Source organism: Cheilinus undulatus, linkage group 23 (genome assembly GCF_018320785.1).
Source record: "Cheilinus undulatus linkage group 23, ASM1832078v1, whole genome shotgun sequence".
NCBI lineage: Eukaryota > Metazoa > Chordata > Actinopteri > Labriformes > Labridae > Cheilinus > Cheilinus undulatus.
In genome coordinates, this window is record NC_054887.1 from 9,494,783 (window position 1) to 9,514,638 (window position 19,856).

General features: G+C 37.7%; 2 protein-coding genes across 2 annotated transcripts in view; both read left to right on the top strand.

The window, feature by feature from the left end:
• The first annotated feature begins 15 nt into the window (after positions 1-15).
• Positions 16-8,857, top strand: fgfr1op2 (FGFR1 oncogene partner 2). Its single transcript, XM_041781067.1, has 6 exons — positions 16-287; positions 2,672-2,808; positions 3,006-3,123; positions 3,352-3,494; positions 5,759-5,872; positions 8,463-8,857. Exons 1-6 carry the CDS (start codon positions 263-265, stop codon positions 8,598-8,600), a joined length of 675 nt encoding a protein of 224 aa, XP_041637001.1. The 5' UTR covers positions 16-262; the 3' UTR covers positions 8,601-8,857.
• A 1,340-nt stretch (positions 8,858-10,197) lies between these two features.
• tm7sf3 (transmembrane 7 superfamily member 3) overlaps positions 10,198-19,856 on the top strand; it is a 35,055-nt gene continuing 25,396 nt past the window's right edge. The window contains exons 1-2 of the mRNA XM_041781076.1: positions 10,198-10,470; positions 16,585-16,739. Of these exons, the coding sequence (XP_041637010.1) occupies positions 10,377-10,470; positions 16,585-16,739 (249 nt within the window). The 5' untranslated portion in view covers positions 10,198-10,376. The remainder of the gene's footprint in view (positions 10,471-16,584; positions 16,740-19,856) is intronic.

Genomic DNA, 19,856 nt, shown 5'->3' on the forward strand with positions numbered 1-19,856 from the left:
GTGATTTATCGGTGTTACAGAAGCTTTGCTTTTCGAAAAGGGTTAGCTGCAGCTTCTTAAATCCTCTCAATGATGTTTTTACAGCCTGCGAGAAAAGTGTTATAATCGACGTTTTGATTTCTGACAGAATTTCATTTTATAAAAAAACGAAGCAGAGCTGTATAATAACCTTGACTTGTTGCTACCTGATGGGGACTCATTAGCTTGGAGCTAATGTTAGCTTCCAAACATCAACAGGAAGTAACGGACGGGCTAAACTTCAATGTCTTGCGCTTTGAGTTCTCCAGGTATTGAAGATTATTTGTTTACTCTATTCATGACTTAGGTAAGGAATAGGCATTTTGAAAGCTAGACGACCGCTTACACTTGTTTGTAATATGAAGCTTGTTTGTAATTATTTTGTGTTATCAGTAAGTCGGCTAATATGTTAGCAAAGGTTTAAGTATATGCTTCTGGTAATGTATATTAATACTCTTATTGATCGAGCCAAGACATAGTGTTAAAACCATTACGTTATCTCTCGCTGAGATAAATGTGGCGTATAAGTAGCCGGTAAGTCTTACTATAAGGTTGTGTTAACTAGGTGAATTAGCTGACACAGCAACTGACATTTAAGCTGTGACATATGAGAAGGAGGGTAGGGTTAACAACAAGTATAGCAAGTATGTAGTGATTTTGGTTAGTTCTCTTATAAGTCTTGCCTTTTTGGACTGTATTTTAGTCTTTCCCTTAACAACAACAATGAGGCTTCACTATCTGTCATGATTCAGTATGACCAAAACTAAGGTAAGGCTTTCAGCAATGCAATACTTGGACAGTTTATGGTGTCACGTTTTAAGACAGTGCACTTGTTTTGTTTTAATGATCAATAGTACTTAAAAGCAGGGATGCACAGATACGAGTATCAATATCAGTGCTTTTTTGTAGTGCCTGCATAACTAGGGATGGATGTTATTGGGTTTTTGCCGATATCTGATATTCCGCTGTTTATAAATAGAGTATTACTGATGCCAATATTTGAGTGTATTACAAACCTAAAACGTCAGTCCTTTAAACACACAACAAAAGGCATGACAAATTAACAACATTTAAGTCATTAACTAACGCTGTAAAGTATAAGGAAAGTTGCTGAACAAAAAAGAGACTGATATCTGTTATGTCATTTTTTCCCAATTAATTTCAACCAATACAAATTTATAGATGCTTTTCAGTTCTAAAGTTTCAGTCCCTGAAACACACTTCAGACTGTAAGGATGAACTTAGAAATAAACATCTGTCCTTGAAACACAATTTAAAATTGAAGAAATTTGGATGAACAAAGATAAAGACTTGAGCTGACTTAGGTCTGTTGGTCCTGCCTAAACCTCCACTAACTTACTCATACATATTTGATCTTTACAGCCAATAAAGGCTGATATAAACGGTTGATATATCAGATGTAAATATCAGCGAAAATGTTCACATCTGCAGATATAGATTATTAACTCTTGAAGCAAAGATCTGCTGATATCTTATATCATGCCCATAATATCAGCACCCCTAGTACTTGATAGCAGTAAGTACCTAAATATTAGTACTTGTACTTGGACAGAAAAATGTAGTATTGGTACTTCCCTTTTGAGAAGAACAAAAAGTTTACCAAACTGCACGTGAAAGGTGCATGAGCGAGGAATGAAACCATTAAATTCGCATGCAAAGTCCTACATACTATTTAGATTGTAAATAAACATTGGCAACATTTCAGTACTTTTTTAATTGTGTGCCTTTTGTACAGTTAAGACAGTGTGTAGCAGTCTGCTTGCCATTTTTCCTAATGGAAAAAAAAAGAAATTACCTTATTCTGAAATTGGGTGATATGGATCAAATATCGTGATAAATCACAATGTCCTCAATATTTTTTTGTAGGAATTAACAAAAATAAAGCATGTTCTAAGAAAATCTTCATTGGCCCAATGAAACACAGGCTCTTTTATTAACAGACAGCAGCACAATGTCAATGTGTACATGAAAAATGACATTATATAAATTAAATAGACTGAATAATAGTTTTTTTTAGCCTAAACATTTAAATGGATTATACTTAGTCAGTAAGCATTTACTGTAAGTGGTTCTATTTGTAAACAATCCTCTAACTGCCAAATCAAGTTTCAAGAAACATATAACATTATTTAGATTTAACCATATTGATATAAGCAGTATTTTGTCTCCATCCGTACTAGGACCTCAATGCTTGTTGTTGTGGTATCATATGAAGCATCAATATTATTTCACGTTTACAAGTATCGTATTGAAGCTTAACATTCTTGTATCGTGTCTGCCTAAAGCTATTAATGAACACACAAGAAGCTCCAGTTTCTTTTAGTAGTAGCCCTTACTAGAGGCCAGTTTGTAGTGTAATGAATACCTGGGTTTAGTGTAATGAACTTTAACTAATCCAGTTTATCACCTGAGATAAAAGCTTGATTAAAGTACAGACGTGTGAATGGAAACGAGGGCAGAGCAACTTTAAATATCACTGCCAAAGATCTGGCTTCCGTTGCTTTCTTGCAGAAGTGCTGAACCAACCTTCAGGTTCAGGCCTTCAAAAATACTCTTTGTCATCTATCTCTAAACGGAAACATAATCCACTTATGGAGTAATGAATCCACTCCTCCATTTCCTCTTTTCACAGGCATGAATTGTACTTTAGAGAAGGTTCTGGCGGATGCCAAATCACTGGTGGAAAGGCTTCGCAACCATGACAATGCTGCTGAAATGTTAATTGAACAGACAACATCACTCAACAAGCGAGTTGAAGCCATGAAACAGGTTTGATATTGCAAACTGTAAGGTTTAGTTAAACATTATCAATGCTTTATTACAATGATAAGCTTATTTTAGACATTTAATGATTAAGGGTGCAAAGATCGTTTATTTGGCAATGTTTACAAGTCAGCTTATTCTATCTACTATTTTTAACTGCTTTTAGTTGCTTATGTAGTTTTGTGGTGTTTTCTTGATTGCAGTACCAAGAGGAGATTGACTCTTTGAACCAGGTTGCACGACATCGTCCTCGTTCTAGTCTGGTTCTGGGAATCCAACAGGAAAACCGTCAGATCAGAGAGCTACAGCAGGAAAACAAAGGTAGGCAGGTCAATTTCAAATTATTTTTTGGAGCCAGTTAAAGTTTGGACTCCTTTGTAGTCAGTTTTTGAGGAAAACATGGCAAAGAAATAGATTGTATGTTGGTGAAAAAATTCAAATGCGGTTGCTTATTAAAGCAAACAACCCCACTTACAGACATTTCTCTGCAGTGTTTTCCCTGCACAATCAAAGCCAGTTTTCTTGTTCATGTGTGCACTTTTCCTGCAGAGCTACGGACGTCTTTGGAGGAACACCAATCTGCGTTAGAACTCATCATGACCAAATATAGGGAACAGGTGTTTAGGCTTCTTATGGCCAGTAAGAGAGACGACCCAGCCATTGTAACCCAGCTGAAAGAGCAGCACACCACGGTCAGTGAGGCCCACTATTTCAACCGCCTTTTACTGAAAGTATCAGATATTACACATCTCTTTTAGGCCAGCATTTTCCTTTTTAAGATGTCTTTACACATCATCTCACATGTTCCATAGTTCTTCAATCTGATTAAAATCATTCTTACTGGAGATTCCATCTTCACCGTTTTCATGGACGCTGCATAAAGGGATCCGATCATGACATGCATGCATGCATGAGGCATTTAATCACAGTAAAGCATTTTGACATGAAGAGAGCTGTCCTGTCAGAAACATCAGGAGCAAAAGCAGCTTCTTTCCATGAACAAATGAAAAATTTGCTTTAACGTGTAGGAAATTGATTTCTGTTCCGTATCAACTCATTAACAAAGCGGAGAGTGGCAGCTGCCATTGATATGCTCTTGTGAAGTGTGACAACTCAAGTATGTGTTTCTGTGAATCCACTTGACTCCTCGTTGTGCAACAGATATTTAGTTTTTCCTCCGTCCGGCTGTGACTTTGGATGTCTGTATTTCTGTCTTTATCTTCAAAACAACCTACAGATGAAAGTTTTCAGTTTTTAAAGTATTCCCCAAGTGCTGTTTAACAGAGCAAGGAGTTGTAAGCACAGCTTTTGCAAACATCCTAGCTTTATTTTGGATGCTAACATTGTTTTACTTTGCACACACAAAATTATTTCTCAAAAAACGAAAACTACCTGGGTCTAAATTATTAGCCTCATTGTAAAATCAAGTTAAAACTGAGGGTTTTCTCCCAATTTGCACACAGTATAAACACTTTAGTTTGAGCTATCACTGGAGAAAGCATCAACCAAAAAAAAAAAAAAATCAGTTTAGAATTGAGAAAAAAAGAATTGGATATAGGATATGCAAAGTTACAGCGTTTCTCAGTGTCTAGAACTAGAGAGAGAAGTAACATCCAGAAATTCAAAAGAGCAAGCCTGGCAGAGGTAGGAAGAGAAAGATTTCAAAGACTCTGAAAAGAAAACTAGTGAGAGATGTGTCTAAAGAGCCCAGAACAACTGCCACAACACTGGTGAATGAATTGGCCAATCACTAGAGCCCTGCACAGGAGTAGACTGAGAGGTTGCAGACCAATAACACTCTCTTCTGCAGAAGAGACACCTTCAAGCCAGACTGAAGTCTGCTAAGGACAACCTAGAGAAGAATTATGCATACTGGAAACATGTACTTTGGTCAGATGAGACCAAACTAGAGCTCTTTGGCCATAGAGACTTTGCTTATGTTTGTAGAAGAGAGACATACAGTATAATCCAGAGAACACCGTCCCTATAGTGAAACAGGATGGTGGGAGTATTATGATGTGGGGATGCTTCAGTGGGATTTCGCCATGATGGATCATGACGAAAGAAGGATATGTGAAGATTTTTAAAAGAAAACCTCTAGCAGTCATCAGCAAAACTGGGTCAGGGTAGTCGCTTTGTCTTCCAACACAGCAAAAAAAACATACGTGGCTCCTGGTGAAGAACTACCTCCAGAAGACCAAAGTGAACATTATTGACCGGCCTGCTAAAAGCTCTGACTTGAATCCCATTGAAAGTATGTGGGGTAAATTGAAGACCAAGGTTCATGGCAGAAGAAAATCAAATCTGGAGGAGGTTTACCAAAGAAGAATGGGCTGGGATTCCTCAGGAGATGTGTCTGAGACGTATTGAAAACTACAACAAAAGACTGCAAACTGTTATCCAGAAAAAGAAGACACAACTGACTATTAGCATCGGGGGCTAATAATTAAGACCCTTGTAGAAAGTAAAATAATAGAAGCATCAAAAACAAAACTAGGATGTTTGCAAAAGTTGTGTTTAAAATCCCTTGTTCTGTTTAAAGCATTTGGGTAAAACTGAAATTTCATCCTCATCCATACATCTTACACACCAAACAATACTTTTCTGCCCTTCTCTATAAAAGGCTGCGAGAACAGTTTGGTCCCAACCAGGAAGACGTGTTTGGAAGAAGTGTGTACATGGACACATATCAGAATAATGATTGGCATCAACCATCCTGTTTGTTCAGAATTAAATTTCTTCTCAAACTGGCTAGGTTGAATCAGAATCTTAAGATTTAAATGTTTACATTTTAATTCTGATCAGACTTTTATTCTGGTTATTGTTGTCCACGTAAACACAGCTTTTATTAACTGGAATCATATTTTCAGCTAGTATATCCCCATTTTCCATTCATTTACCATATGTTTCTTTTGCATATTTGTGTTTTGTGTGTCATTTTTATGTGTTTTTGTAGGAGATGCAAGCACATATAGACAAGATCAATGAAATGGCCTCCGTTATGAGAAAGGCGATAGAGGTGGACGAAGAACGGATATGTGAAGACGAAGAGAGGATTAAACAACTAGAGGTAACAGAAAGTATCCTGATGTTGTTTACACGCACTTGCAAACTTCAGACAACAAATTGTCTAGTCACTTTTAATGTCCAGATGCAGGCAATACCAGAACTTTCCAAAAGCATTTAAGGTTAATATCTTAGCATTTGTGAATATTCCTGCTTTGTACCAAAAAATAAACCAGATGCTAAATGTGTTGAAAAAATTGTGGCATCAATGCAAAACCTGAAATAACATTACTTTGAATTTTACTCTGTTAAATTATTTTTTCTTCGGGCTTTATTATTTCTTAGCTACCTAAGATCTTGAAGCAAGACTACATGGATTCTTAGGATTAACATATCACAATATTATTCATTCACCGCCAGTCATCTTCCTTCAGTCAAACACTAAAGCTGATTTCTGCACAAGAAGTACTCCAGAACTCATTAATTTACCCTGAATCTGCATTAACAGTTAAACTGTGCTGTGTTTCTCTGTTTTAAATTAATGAGCACAGCTTTACAACACGTATATCTAATCGTGCACATAAAGAGTTTTTTGTCTTGGGATGAAAGCATTTTTTCTAGTTGTGCCATCTAACTCAAAAATAACTTCCCTTGATGAGCTCTGTGTAAAGCTCTTTCCTATCCCTCCATGTATGCAGACCTCATGATGTTTCCTGTAGATCCATCTATGATCTTAAAATAGATTAAACTGTCATGCATAATTTCCAGCCACGTTTGGTAGTCTAGTTGCAAAATTAGACTTTCTGAGTTGACCACAAACCAGCAGACATATGCATGTCATTTATTTGACTTACCGTTGAAACCTCTATTACAACTTGAGTGTAAAAGACTCTGGACTCCTTGTAGCCATGATTGAAGTTACTAGTTTAGTACCAATATTAGCAGTAGCTTGTTGTGAATTACATTAGTAAGTTCTAGATCACCTGGGCACCTTTTCTTATAATTTTAAACATTTTTTGGCAGTAGAGAAGTTATTTAACAATGACAAGCTAACACAAAAAAATGAGCTGAGGACTCCTGAGCTGTACTCACTGTCTGCTCAGCGGATCATCATTCCAACAAAACAGACAGTTATAGTGGTTGGATACCACTGTATACCTTGTGGAGAAACCCTGCATCTATTCTAAAGAAAGACTCAAGGTACACAGATGTCTGTACACATAAAAGTGGAGTACTTTGTGGTTATGTCCAGGAAAAAATAAAATGCTGATATTTTTGTGAGACATTTTTGTACGTTAAGGACTGACGTACTATCTAGCCAGCAGCATAGGCAGCCATAAGAAGATGTGGATTACCAAAAAACAAAGACAAACTAGTGGAAAATTGCATTTGATTTACTCTTTGTTTATAATTTGATACATTTTTTGCTGCATGTTTGAGCAATTTAAATCACTAGCACTGCTGCTTTCACTTTATACTGAACATAGAACCATAAACCATTGCATTTTGCTTCGAAGAGTGTCTTTGACAAGGTTTTTCCCGAAAAATGTAGGCTTGTTTTCTTGTCACATCTTCTCAATAACTTTCCTCCAATACCAGGGATCTGTCTGCTTTTCCATGTGTCTCTCCACTTGTTTGCACAATTTTTCCACCACTAGGATGCAAATCAACTGCTGCAACATTATTGTGATGCGTACTTCAGATTTATGTATTGATCTACAGTCAAGGGTACTGATAAAAGCAGTTCAGTGTCATTTCCTGCTTTCCAGAGTGATCATGCCCTCATCTGGGTGAAACAAGCCCCTAGTCTGAATGGTGGTGGATAAGAAATCAGTGGTAGCCGTGATGTTAAATGCTGTTTTGTTCTTCAAAAACCATAAAAAAAAAACAATTTACAATACGTTTTCCACCCTTAAAGAAAAAGGGATTGGAAAAAAAGAAACTCTATGGCTTTGGGCTGTAACTAAAGCAGAGTAAATTAGTCAAATGTGGGATCAGTGTTGGTACTGACTAAAAGCTAGCAATCACTCTGTGAAAGCAGGAGCTGTAGTCTCTGTGCCTGTAAACAGATCCTTCACACATTCACTCATGTATGAATGTTTTAAAAGTAAAGATCTGAGTTTTTCAACATGGTTGAAATACACACATAAGATATGTGATATCTGCTAATGACATCTCCAGTCACAAGGTGGGGTTGTTTGTCCAATTTGATGTCAAGAGTTTGAACAGGCACTTGTATATACCTACAACTTTTTCTTACTGGTATGCTGAGGACCCCTGTTTAGAAAGTTCATAACTTTTACAATTAACTCATTGGCTACTGGATTCAGGCTCCTTTTGACTTAAATTGTACAGTTTATGTATTTTAAGCTTTTAAATCACTAAAGACTCTGTCTCTCCCATTTCCCGCCATTTATTTTTACCCCAAAAGGGACAGGATGGCATAATTTGTCCAGAGTATCCAGAAAGATTGCTCTTTTCAATTGTTTCAAATACACGCAAAGTTCAGGGGATATATGGCGATGTGATTTGATCAACAAGAAAATACTCTAACTGTGCACAAAGCAGAGTAGTAACACCTTAACAGTTACATGAGATCATATAATAGAGCTTGCATTGTTTTGATATTGATGCTTGACTGTCTCTGTTTTTAGCTGGAGAACAGTGGACTACGAGAGTTGCTGGGAATCAGTCGAGAAGCTTTCCTGGTTCTTAAGAGAGACGAAACATCAGAGAACACGTCGCTGTCGCCGCTGCTCACGAGCGCTGATGTCAGTTTACGGAAAAGTTAGAGCGCCCATCGTACCCCATACTGCTGCCACTGCTGTGTACAGTCTGTACAGTGTGTTGCCACAAACTACGTCATTTTTCACCTTCTCTTTAAGTGATTATAGCATGATGCTCATGAGCTGTGCTCCCGTCTGGTGATTCAGACACAGATTTTGTGTTGGTACGTGTGTTATGTTTGCTAGCATGCATGAGTCCTTGGTGCCTGCAAGTGTGAGTGAGGAAGAGAAGGGTTTGAGTTGAAATAAATCTGGAAATATTACATTGTCTGTGCGTGTTTTTTACTGTAGCTGTCGTTGACTTTATGGTGTCGGACAATGGTGGGTTTGTTTTGGTGGATTTGAGGGTGTTCAACTTCTCACTTTCCCTGTTTATGTTGATGTAACACATTGTCAGCAGCAGCCAAAAGAAGGAATTGAAACTTAATGCAACACAGGATCTGCAGCAACTTCCAATTATCCCTTCCACAGAAAGCTGCAACAAAAATAAGGGTCATCTTTGAAGATCTCTCAAGATAGTGTTTGATTCAGTAGGTGAAGAACAGTGCTGACTAAGTGAAGATCAGCAGCATTTTAATTGTTTCAAAATTTTGTTTTTTACAAAATGCGTGTAAGTTTTCATTTCTTTAATTTTGTGGTTAGTTGTGGTTTTAGAGTAGGTAATAACAAAGAACACCAAGTACACAATCATTTCTAAGATCTACAAACATTAAAGCTCCTATTCCATGTGTGGTTCATTATGAAATATTTTACACACTCAAGGAATTTGTCTTTATTTTTGTACATAATAGACAGTCTATAGAGTAGTGGTTTTAAGTTTAGTTTTACTACTAAGATCAACCCAGCATTAAGGTTCACATCTATTTCCTCACAATATAACCTCTTTAAAACATAAAGTAGCCAGAGTTTACTTGTACTAGTGGCATATGGTTGCACAAAAAAACATTTCCTTTAAAAATGAGTGAAACTTGTAGCCTTTTGACACAAGCATCTATTACCTAAAAATACTACACTTGCTTATTGTTTGATAAGTTGCTGGGTTAAAGTTTTTATTTAAACTGTATCCTATAAAAGTTGAATAATAGCATGCTTGGGAGCAAATGGCCTCATGGTTAGGTCGTGCCCATGTGCTTCCAACCTTCTGAGGGCTGCATGGGAAGCATTGGGGGGGCCGAATTTGGCCCAGGCCCCCAGTTGATGATCACTGTTAAACATATATATAGAGAGAATAAAAAATACGAGTAAAAAGTAAGTAAGGAAGGTCAGATGAACAACAAAATCCACGTTATTATAGAAAATGTTGATTAAATATACTAAAGGGTCAGGAAACATTTTTGTGTGGGGAATTGCAAGTCAAAGCAATGACAGTGTGCAAAATTTACAATATGTAGAATTTTTGTTGACTTTTACTGAACACAGCCTTCCAAATAAGAACTAAAATCAAGCATTATGTAAGACACTTTAATATCTAACGGTTTTATCCGGTCCTTTATCGGATTTTTTAGGTTAAATATTCTATTTTCCAATGTTTACAATCTGAGGGATGAAGTGGGGGAGCTATCGCGAGACTTCGCGCTAGAAGTCTCGTGGGAGCAGCATCGTCCAGCAGCGGCAGAGAGAAAAGGCTGCGTGTGAAAGCCTCACCGCTCCAGTCAAGCATGTCGCCTTTGCGTTTACAGGGAGCTGTACTGAACAAAAACAGAAGACTGCAGGGTTACCAATGATTTTACAGAGCAGCATAGAGAAGTGTTTCGTTTTTTAAGGAAAGAAGAAAAGGAAAAAATGTCTCGTTGGGTTTGGTGCCCGCTCCTGCTGCCTCCCCTGCTGCTGCTGCTGTTGCTTCTCGTGATGTGTGAAGTTCAGACTCAAGCGGAAAGTAAGTCTGCAATTTCTGGACGTTTTTTTTTTATTACTTTTTCAATGTTATATGTCGTTGTTGCTGATTAAAAAATGCTAAGATGGAGCTAAATTGACGGTAAAAGACATTTTAAATAGTGAATCTGCGTTTCCCCCACTGTTGGGATTTACAGTAGAACATTCAACTGTCAACGGCTGAATTGTCACTGTAGTTTTAGCTCACGTGAGCTCACATTTTCCCACACAGTATAAATTTAACGTTTATTTTGTAAAGTCTAAACACGTCAAACCACTAACATGACAAATAGTGATTTGAATTAAGTTGAACTTAAGGTTTGGGACGGTTAATTAATAGTTAAACGCATTTAACATTCAAAAATCCCCTTTTAATAGCATGTTTGGGGTTCTTTACAGAGCAATCTTAGCATAAAACTCTAAGCATAAAATACTCCTTTCATACTTGATCATGTTCATATTATTTTGTCTCTTCGCACAATAATAGCATCTGAGAGGTTTACAGTTTACATGCAGTCAGCTTAAAAACTTAAATTAGTAGTGTCTTACTAAAAAAGAAAACAAAAAATTCAACCATCACCATGCAATTGTATACATTTATAGTCAAACGCAATAGTGAGTTTTGTAAACCAATGGCTTTTGAAGTCAAGTGCAGTTACTCATTGCTTGATAGCTGAAAAACAGCAATATGAAGTTCATGACATTTCAAGCAAACATTGGTTGTTTTCTGATCTTTAACAACAGCCAGAGGAAACAAAATATAGCTTTAAGGTTCAACTTGTCAATTGTTAATGTCCGTTTGTTGTTGTCAATGTATGAAAGTCTCTAAAATAACATGTAACAACACAAGAGGTAGTAAACCCATCCACTGGAGGGGATGCTTAAGGCACCAAACACTAGGCTATATTATTGTGATATGCATTTTAAATATGGCATGAAAATATGCAAATCGAGTAAAGAAAAGAGTTATGTCTAAAGCATTAGGCACATCATTGATTTTTCAGTGTGTTTGATCTGTGGAAAAAAGACAACCTCAAAATAAACCATGGTTTATGTGTATACAGCACATGGTTACTACCTCATAAAGCCATTTCTGGCTGACATTTTTGTCTCATTCACGTGAAATCAAGGCAGCAGGTCACTCCTAACCTGGAATATGACCTACAAACAGTCAGTTTAGATAAAGTGGCACGTGTTAACTTGCAGTAAATCCTCAGAGCTTCACCTGACATTCCTCAGTAAACATGAAAATACCACAAAAGACCATAGAAACGATCCATGCAGAGTAGTGCTGATGGTTATATCACTAAATAGAGCCACATGGGCTAATAAATAAGCTGTAAATTAAATTAACTGCTAGCTTTTAACTACAAAGGTCAGCACTGCTTGGTCTTTATTTATTAAGCTGTGAAATTTCCTGATGTATTTCATCCTATGTGACTGCAAATAAGTGATTTTTTTTTTTTTTTTTGACAAAGCAGACGTTCGTGGCTGCCTTCTTGGGCTCTATAAATTTATAATCAACAGGGAGAATGATATTTGGTCAGAGCACTCGCTGATAACGAAATGCAAGTTTTTTTTCTTTATTTTTAACTTCTAGATGTTATAAAAATGACAAAACACAGCCTGAGTTATTTGAAGGGAGAGCAGTTCATGCTGCAGGAGTCAGCCGACATTCAGAGCTGTATTCTGCAAACTTTTAAGACGCACTGAACTCAATCTGAGCGGTCAGTAAAGACAATAAAGAGTGAGGGAAGTTCACTCTTTCAGTGATAAGCTGGAAAAATGGCACATGACAGCACTTCTGGGGATTAAATGATTGCTGAAATGAAAGAAGGGGAAAGTATCTTCCAGATTCTGTTCAAGCTGCAGTCAGTGGAAAACACATTCACCATTTTAGAGGATGTTAAGTAGTTTTACAACTGCACTTCAAAAGATTTTTTAAAAATTTCTCAGTCAAATTGAAGAATTTGTGTGATCCAATTCAAAGATCATTGCTCATTATAGCATAATCATTTGACGTGATCAGGGTAAATCAATTGGATAGCTCAATGGTAGAGTTGGTTGTGTTTCAACCAGGAAGTTGGGGGTTCAACATGTGGCTCCTGCAGCCACATATTGGTGTGGAATTGCTCCCACTGCTACATCAGTGGTGTGTGAATGCATATGAATAATAGTTAAGAACACTGATTGCTGCTTTACATATCAGTCTCTGCTATCAGTGTGTAAATGGAGTTGAAGATAAGATATTCCTTTATAAGTCCCACAAGGGAAAATTCAAAGTGGATCAGTTTGACCTGTGGTGTAAAAAGCACTTTGAATAGTAAGATGAGTTAAAAGCACTTTATAAGCTCAAGTTCGCCATTTGCCATCAATGCTTTTGCATACACATCAGACGGATGAACACTACCGTAAGATACAGTTTCATACATCTATGTTGAATTTATCATCACAGTGTTAGAAAGCAATTAAAGATATGGGCAATGATGCAAACAGATGATCACAGGAAGATATAGTTTACTATCCCATCCAAAGGTTTCAGATAAACATGGAGAATGAAAGAGCTAATGCTGGACTGTTGTACTGAATAGTAGTGACATAGTATTATGATTTTATGCATGAGCATCTTTAATAAATAGCTGATTTGATGCTTAAAGTTCTAATGCTTTGTAAAATCAATGTAAGATATAATCTGGATAACGTGTTAATTTAGTGTAGTGAGCACTGTTTACAGTATTTGAGCACATGGTGGAAGCTTGCTTTAGTATTTGAGGGTGCTGCCTCATAGCTCAGTACTGTATGTTTTTCATTCATTCAGCCTTTTCTGTACGATGCCTCTCTCATACACTGTTGACTTCGTTTCAGGTCGACTGCTTGGTTTTGCACCAACTGCCTTTATGTTATCTTGTTTTCCCACAGCCAGTCATAATTCTTCTTCTCAGTTCCTTAGACTTAAACAAGCTGCTACCTAATATCACAGGCCACATTGTTGTCACAGTGCGCTTGTAAAACTAGGGATACACGAAAAAATTGTTCTATCGCATCAACAGTTTTGAACTTTAGTATTGAACTAGTAAAAGTCTAAACAGATTGTCAGAATGTTTGGCACTTAGATGTTTTTTGGTTGTTTTGATAATATAGAAAAGTACAGAAATGTTGCCAGTGATTTTGTGGATTTTAGACAGTGTGCTGAAGCTTTTTATCACTCACACCAATAATTGCCCAGTATTGTGAAGCCTTGGACTTCCATTTTTGTTGCTGTGGTCTCAAAAGGAATATCCTCTTTGTTTGATCTTTTCAAGTATTATAATATATTTTGAGTCCTAATCTGCATATATAGCAGATAATGATCTGCACCATTGATGGTGGAGAATACATAATACGACAAGTATCTTTTAATCATGATATTTCTCTATAAAAGGGCATTTCTGAACTCATTATGATATTCATATTAGTACAACATCCAAGTACATAGACATAATCACAGAGTTTTTCAGTATAATACCAAAATTCTTATATCAGTTGGGCTTCAAGTTTCATTTACAGTGTAAAAATGTGTATTTCTCTTGCATCAACTTGTAAAGTATGGAAAGTATGATAGAGGCTTCATGATGGGGCAGGGTATTTCCCACAGCCTAACAATACGATATGTAATACACCAGTAGAGGCCATGATATGGTATGTATGGTGATACATGTTGATTTTTGAATAATAAACATGTCAGACACATAATTAATCACAACCGCAAAGAAAAAAATGTTTAAGGATCTTACACTCTGAAACAGTAAAGTTTATGTCCTCAGAAATTGAAGTAGTAGATATTTCAGTAAGAGGCATCTGGCTGCAGAACTCTACAATGGGGCAACCTCAACTGTGGGGCAGGAAGTGTTGTACTAACCCTTGTGTGGTTTTTTCCTTATTGTTTGTGGTCTGTTATGTTTAATTTTATTACTCTTCCCCTCCCTTTTTACTCTTACCCTAATCTTTAGGATTTTTAATCTTTAGGTGCACAACCCTAACCCTCTTTTGGTTTTCCTTAGTTTGTGGTGTGCTAAATTAAGATTTACCCACCTCAGTAAATGTTTGATTTTTATTCATAAAATTCTGCTGTTGTGGAAAGTAACCACTTTTTGTGACCCCTGACAGGGAGCAGAAAATATACATTATTCAGTACAACATTCTAGTGTGTCAGTGTGAGTCACTTCCTGCCCAACGGTCGAGGTTGCCCCATTGTAGAGGTCTGCAACAGATGAGCCCAAAATGCCCCACCAGAGAGGTCTGCAGCTAGATCCTCTTGATTATTTTCGTAATCAGTGAGCTATTAATAAGTATATTAATTAATTATATAATAATAATAATAATAATAACTTTATTTGTATAGAACTTTTAAAAACATGGATTTACAAAGTGCTTAGAGATGTGTAGAAGCAAACAGAAAGACAAAGCAACAAACCCAAATAAAGGACAAAGAAGACAGAACAAATGACACCTGACAACATCAACAAAGTCCAAAATAATTAAAGAATCTAACCAAAAATATGATTGAGATAATAATTCATCAACATCAAAATACATCAAACCCAGATGTCATGTGATGCCATGCAAACTAAGGCATGTCAGACAACAATCAGAGTGCAGACATCATGCGAGGCTACACAACTAAGACATTGTGGACCTCATCAGGATGCAGGCAGGACACAGAAATCAAGTACCATAAAAACAACAGAACCAAGTTGGAACCCAGGCAATGCAGAAACCCAGCTGCACAGGCTGAGACTGAGAGGACAAAAATTTAAGACAAAAAAGAGAAACAAAGAGTCAATCAAAAACAAGAGCTAAACAATAGAAGTTAGTAAAATGTAAATAAAGAGGGCAGAAATAGATAAATAAAGTGGAATAAAACAAGCTCTAAAACGGTAAAGCAGTAAAATTGATAAATATCATAGCAAATGAAAGGGAAGTGCTAAAGAGATAAAAGCAATAAAGTGAGGAAGACAGTAGCTGTTAAAAACAGCCAAGGGGCAAGGAATTAAAATGAGGTTGACAGGTAGTAAAGGTGAGTAAAAGATCGAGAGGAAATCAAATATCATTACAAACTAAATAAGGTAGAAAATTTGTGAGAAGATAAAAAACCAAATAAGAAGAAGACGACATCACATAAAAGCAAGTCTATAAAAATGAGTTTTAAGAAGCAGCTAATTAATTATACAATAATATCTAACTTTATAAACTTGAAATGGCCCTTTCTGTTGTCTCTCTTGCTTTGGTCTCTAGACAACAAAAATGTTCTGATTTTACTATTAGTCCACTTGTATTTGTAAGAATGTCCCTTTGCTTTGCATCTACATAAAACATAGACACTGCAGTCTCTAATAACCCAACAATAACAAACAGCATTACTCACATTCCTTAAGCTTTTGTTATCAGCTACTGTGTATGGCTCAAGTCTTTACCAATAAAGCATAAAGGTGTTTTAAGTTGGAATTTTGGATTTACAACATCATTCAAAGCTGGATGTGATTGCACGAACCATCCCGGTGTTGCAAGCCTAGCTGTTGTTGCTAACTGCTAATTAGCCTGGTGTCTTGTCATGTGTTGATGAAGATCGTTGTTGTTGCTGTATTTTACTTCTTACTTCTTCCTGATAATCAAAAAGCAACAACCAAGTTTTTTTTTTTTTTTTTTTTTGCAAAATATGCTTTTAAATTGTATCTTCTTTTTCAGGTTATATTTCCATTCATGTGTTCAGAATTTATTGTTTCTAATTATAATTCACTAATTTGTACTAATTAATTTATTTTTTACCAAAATGTTTGTATTTATATATTTGTTTTGTCATTGTAATTATGTTTCTCATGATCAGTGCATGGGTTATGGGTGGCATTGTAAGGGATCCTCTTAACTATTATTTTAAAATGCTAAATAATGACGTTACATGCTTGCAGCATTAGTATCATAACAATTGTTATACTTAGATCATACATTGTTCTGTCCTACTTTAGATTAATGAGCTGAGTTATATGTTTATACTGTAGCAGAACGAGTCTTAGGCTACACACTACACCAGTAAAATCCAGTGGTTTATGGAGTCCAATCCGATTTTCCCTGTCTTTCACAGACCGAGTGGTTTTTCTTCCGGGAATGTTTCAGAATGTGAGCGTCTCCCAGAACGAGACGGTGCAGGCCATGGTGTCCAGGATCCCCCCAGAGATCGCTTTCCTTACTCTGCAGTTTCACACGCAGCACCGCAACGCCACGCTCTCCTACACGAGGGTGAGATAGTCCTGACCTGATTTCACAGTGTTGAATCATCAGTAACAGCCAATAAAGGGGCAGGATGTGGTGTGATAGTGTGGGTTTTTTTATGAGTATTCTGAAGAGAAACTCCTCCTGTTTAAGTGCTGTAGTTGCACCTATGACAAACAGTTGCCAGATTTCTTTCTTTCTCTTCATCTCAAAAGGAAAGACAGGTCTTGACTGCTTTATTTTAAATCCAGTGTGATGGCAAATAGAAGCAAAAGGATAAAAACTGTGTGACTGTCCAAATAATTACAGACCTTACTGTAAATCATTGACAGATTCTTGCCCACTGAATCCCTGGAAGATTATTTTACTACAAACAGAAACCTGAGGGCTTCAACCAAAACATGTTAATTGCCTGCTCATAAAGAATCTGTTAATGAGATTAACATCAAGCGATTTAATGAAAACATGTAACACATAACTTTTACTTGGTGTTGTACTTTCATCAGAGTAAACTTCCTGACATGTTGGTCATGGTACAGTGATTTCTCTGCATTCCTCTAAAAGTGGCTTCATAACATGCAGAGGAGAGGCAGTAAAGACAGTAAAAATGGCCAAGATGAAAGATCACAGATGTTCAGCTTGTCATGTATTATTCTCTGTTAAATTAGCAAATCAAATGCTGAATCATTTGCTTGATTTTCTCCTCCCATAATTGAGTAAATGTATTCAAGGCATGCTCCCAGATGCAAGCAAAACGATGAAATTAAAGATATGCTTCATGCTGTATGATTACCCGGTTAGTTCAACCCCTGATTAATGAATGAAGCCTTGTGAAGCGAGGTCGTCTGACCAAGTGAGAGAAGTGGCAGTCAGCTGATGTACAGTCCACTGGTCATGAGTGGCAGACAGGGCGGCCCCAAGGAAAAACCTCTGGCCTTAGTCCCAAAAGTCTCAGTGGGAGAGATCTGGTTTGGGTCCATGCTTGATGGACAGAGCACAGAGCCTGATTTAGATTAACTTTATTTTTTTTACTGAATGAAACAGTCTGAAAACAAGAGAAAGAAAAACAGAATCATGTGAGTCTCTCAGTGAAAGAAGACCTCGGCTAGAAAAAGAAGAGCCGTGGTGACGTAAATGGAGGCCAGAACTTGACACAGATAGATCACAAGTACCAAATGGGGAAAAAAACAGGATGTTTGTCTTTTAACAGAAACTGCCTGATTTGCAAAACTGAATAGTTTGGGATGGAAATCAAAACCCAATCACCAATCTTTCAAGGCCTGAAAATAAATGTTAGCGCTTATCAGCCTTGTGACCCCGAATTTCCACATACAGCATGCGCGCCGCGGAACGCCGGCAAATCGAACTGCGGAGCACTTCGCTCCCTCTCTAGTCTATCAGAGCATTTCCATAGCCGACGCTCTAGACCGGCAGCGGCCCGTGCCTGGAGCGGCACTCCACTTCGTTTCAGATTTGCTGCAGGTCTAGTTCAGCACTGGCCGCTGCCAAACCTCGTAAATTCACTGTCGTTCAGAAAGCACCAACCATGGATGTCACAAGCATAAAGCATACGGTTCTTTCAAAATAAAACACAATGCACGGACTCCCAATCGTAAATCATCACTTTATCAACATTATGTCTCATCCTGCAGGGAGAGCAAAGGGTCACCGAGAGGTCAGTGGGTCACAGAGCTATAATGGCGCCATTGACGAGGAAAAGTCAACTTTTGGGGATATTTAGCCAAAGAATTTTGCATAAAACTACAGATCCTTTAAGCAAACATGAACTTTTTAACTTCCTAATGTACTCACTCAATGGAGGAAGCAATAATACCATGGGCTTATACTGGAAAGGATGATAAATTAACCCCAAAAGGTAAAATAGTCAGCTGTTGACATGCTATTCCTGCGTGAACTCACAGTTCTCCCGTGATCTCTTGCTGCTGATCAGGGCTGCACGCCACGGCACAGCGCTCTAGACTCGCTTCCAATGGGCAAGGTCGCTCGTCTTTCAGTCGGAGCAAACCCGCGGCGCTTCAGTGCGTGGCGCGCACGCTGTATATGGAAATTCGGGATGAGTGTTACTTCTAACGTAATGAAAGCTCTCCGTCTTCCCACTGCTGTGACTCTCCACCTGCAGCTGTAATGCTGAAACAATCGGCAGCATGTCAGTGCAGTGAACTGACCAAGTACAGGAACTAAGTGCTGATGATAGCACAAATACACTCACTTAAGATCCACTTGGCATAACTGTGTCTTCCTCAACCGTCATACTAGTGTATCTGTGATAGTAGCTGAGTCAAATATAGCCTGAACATTTTTATATGCAGGAAATGTGCAGACTCTGCATGCACAGTGCTCAGTTCTCTGACGACTGATGGCGATATTAAAGGGATACTTCAACATTTTGGCAAATTTGCCCATTGCCATTATTCCTATAGTCTTCGTAATAGGTTCATTACCTTCAGTTGTTGGTACAAGCTATTTTTAGATCAGCGCTGCCGAGTTCGGACCTGCTGTGCCAACTCAATGTAAGCAGATGGTATTCCGGCTTTCCCTCATCAAACTCATCAAATACACAATCCAACAACTCCAAAACGCTCTCGTGGACAAGTTGTGACCTGTACATTCACCACGCTATGAAATAATAACGTATGATTATTAGGGATGTGACAAGATCTCGTGCCACGAGATCTCGCGAGATCAAAACGCCATGAGATTTCTCGTCGGAAAAATCAATCTCGCAAGATCAATGTTGTGCAGACACTTGGAGCAGCAGCTCTCCTCACAGAGGACAATACCAAACTGGACGTTCTAAAAGATCACAAAGATGCCCTGGACACTTTAAACTGTTGGTGAGAGAGCTAATGAAGAAACTGAGCTGATCCGGTATCCAACCTCCCACACCCCTCACATGCGCTACTTGAGCCGCACATGATCCACCTATAAATCATCAAAGCTGTGTGAATTGATAAAATACTGCAGGTGTAAGCCTGTGCCTTCCCCATGAGGAGAATACAGCGTTTATTTAGCTCGTGTATGCACAGACGCACTCGTAATGCTGCTGTTTGTGACTTTGTAACTTTGAGTCGCTGCTTTGTCATGTCATCCATCAGCTGTTGGCTGTGCGTATCATCAATCAGA

Excerpts from the sequence above, each read along its gene's own strand:
- fgfr1op2 (XM_041781067.1), top strand. The coding sequence starts at position 263 with ATGTCTTGCGCTTTGAGTTCTCCAG. Across the intron at positions 2,809-3,005 it reads GAGTTGAAGCCATGAAACAG|TACCAAGAGGAGATTGACTC; the intron begins GTTTGATATTGC and ends TCTTGATTGCAG. Across the intron at positions 3,124-3,351 it reads GCTACAGCAGGAAAACAAAG|AGCTACGGACGTCTTTGGAG; the intron begins GTAGGCAGGTCA and ends CTTTTCCTGCAG.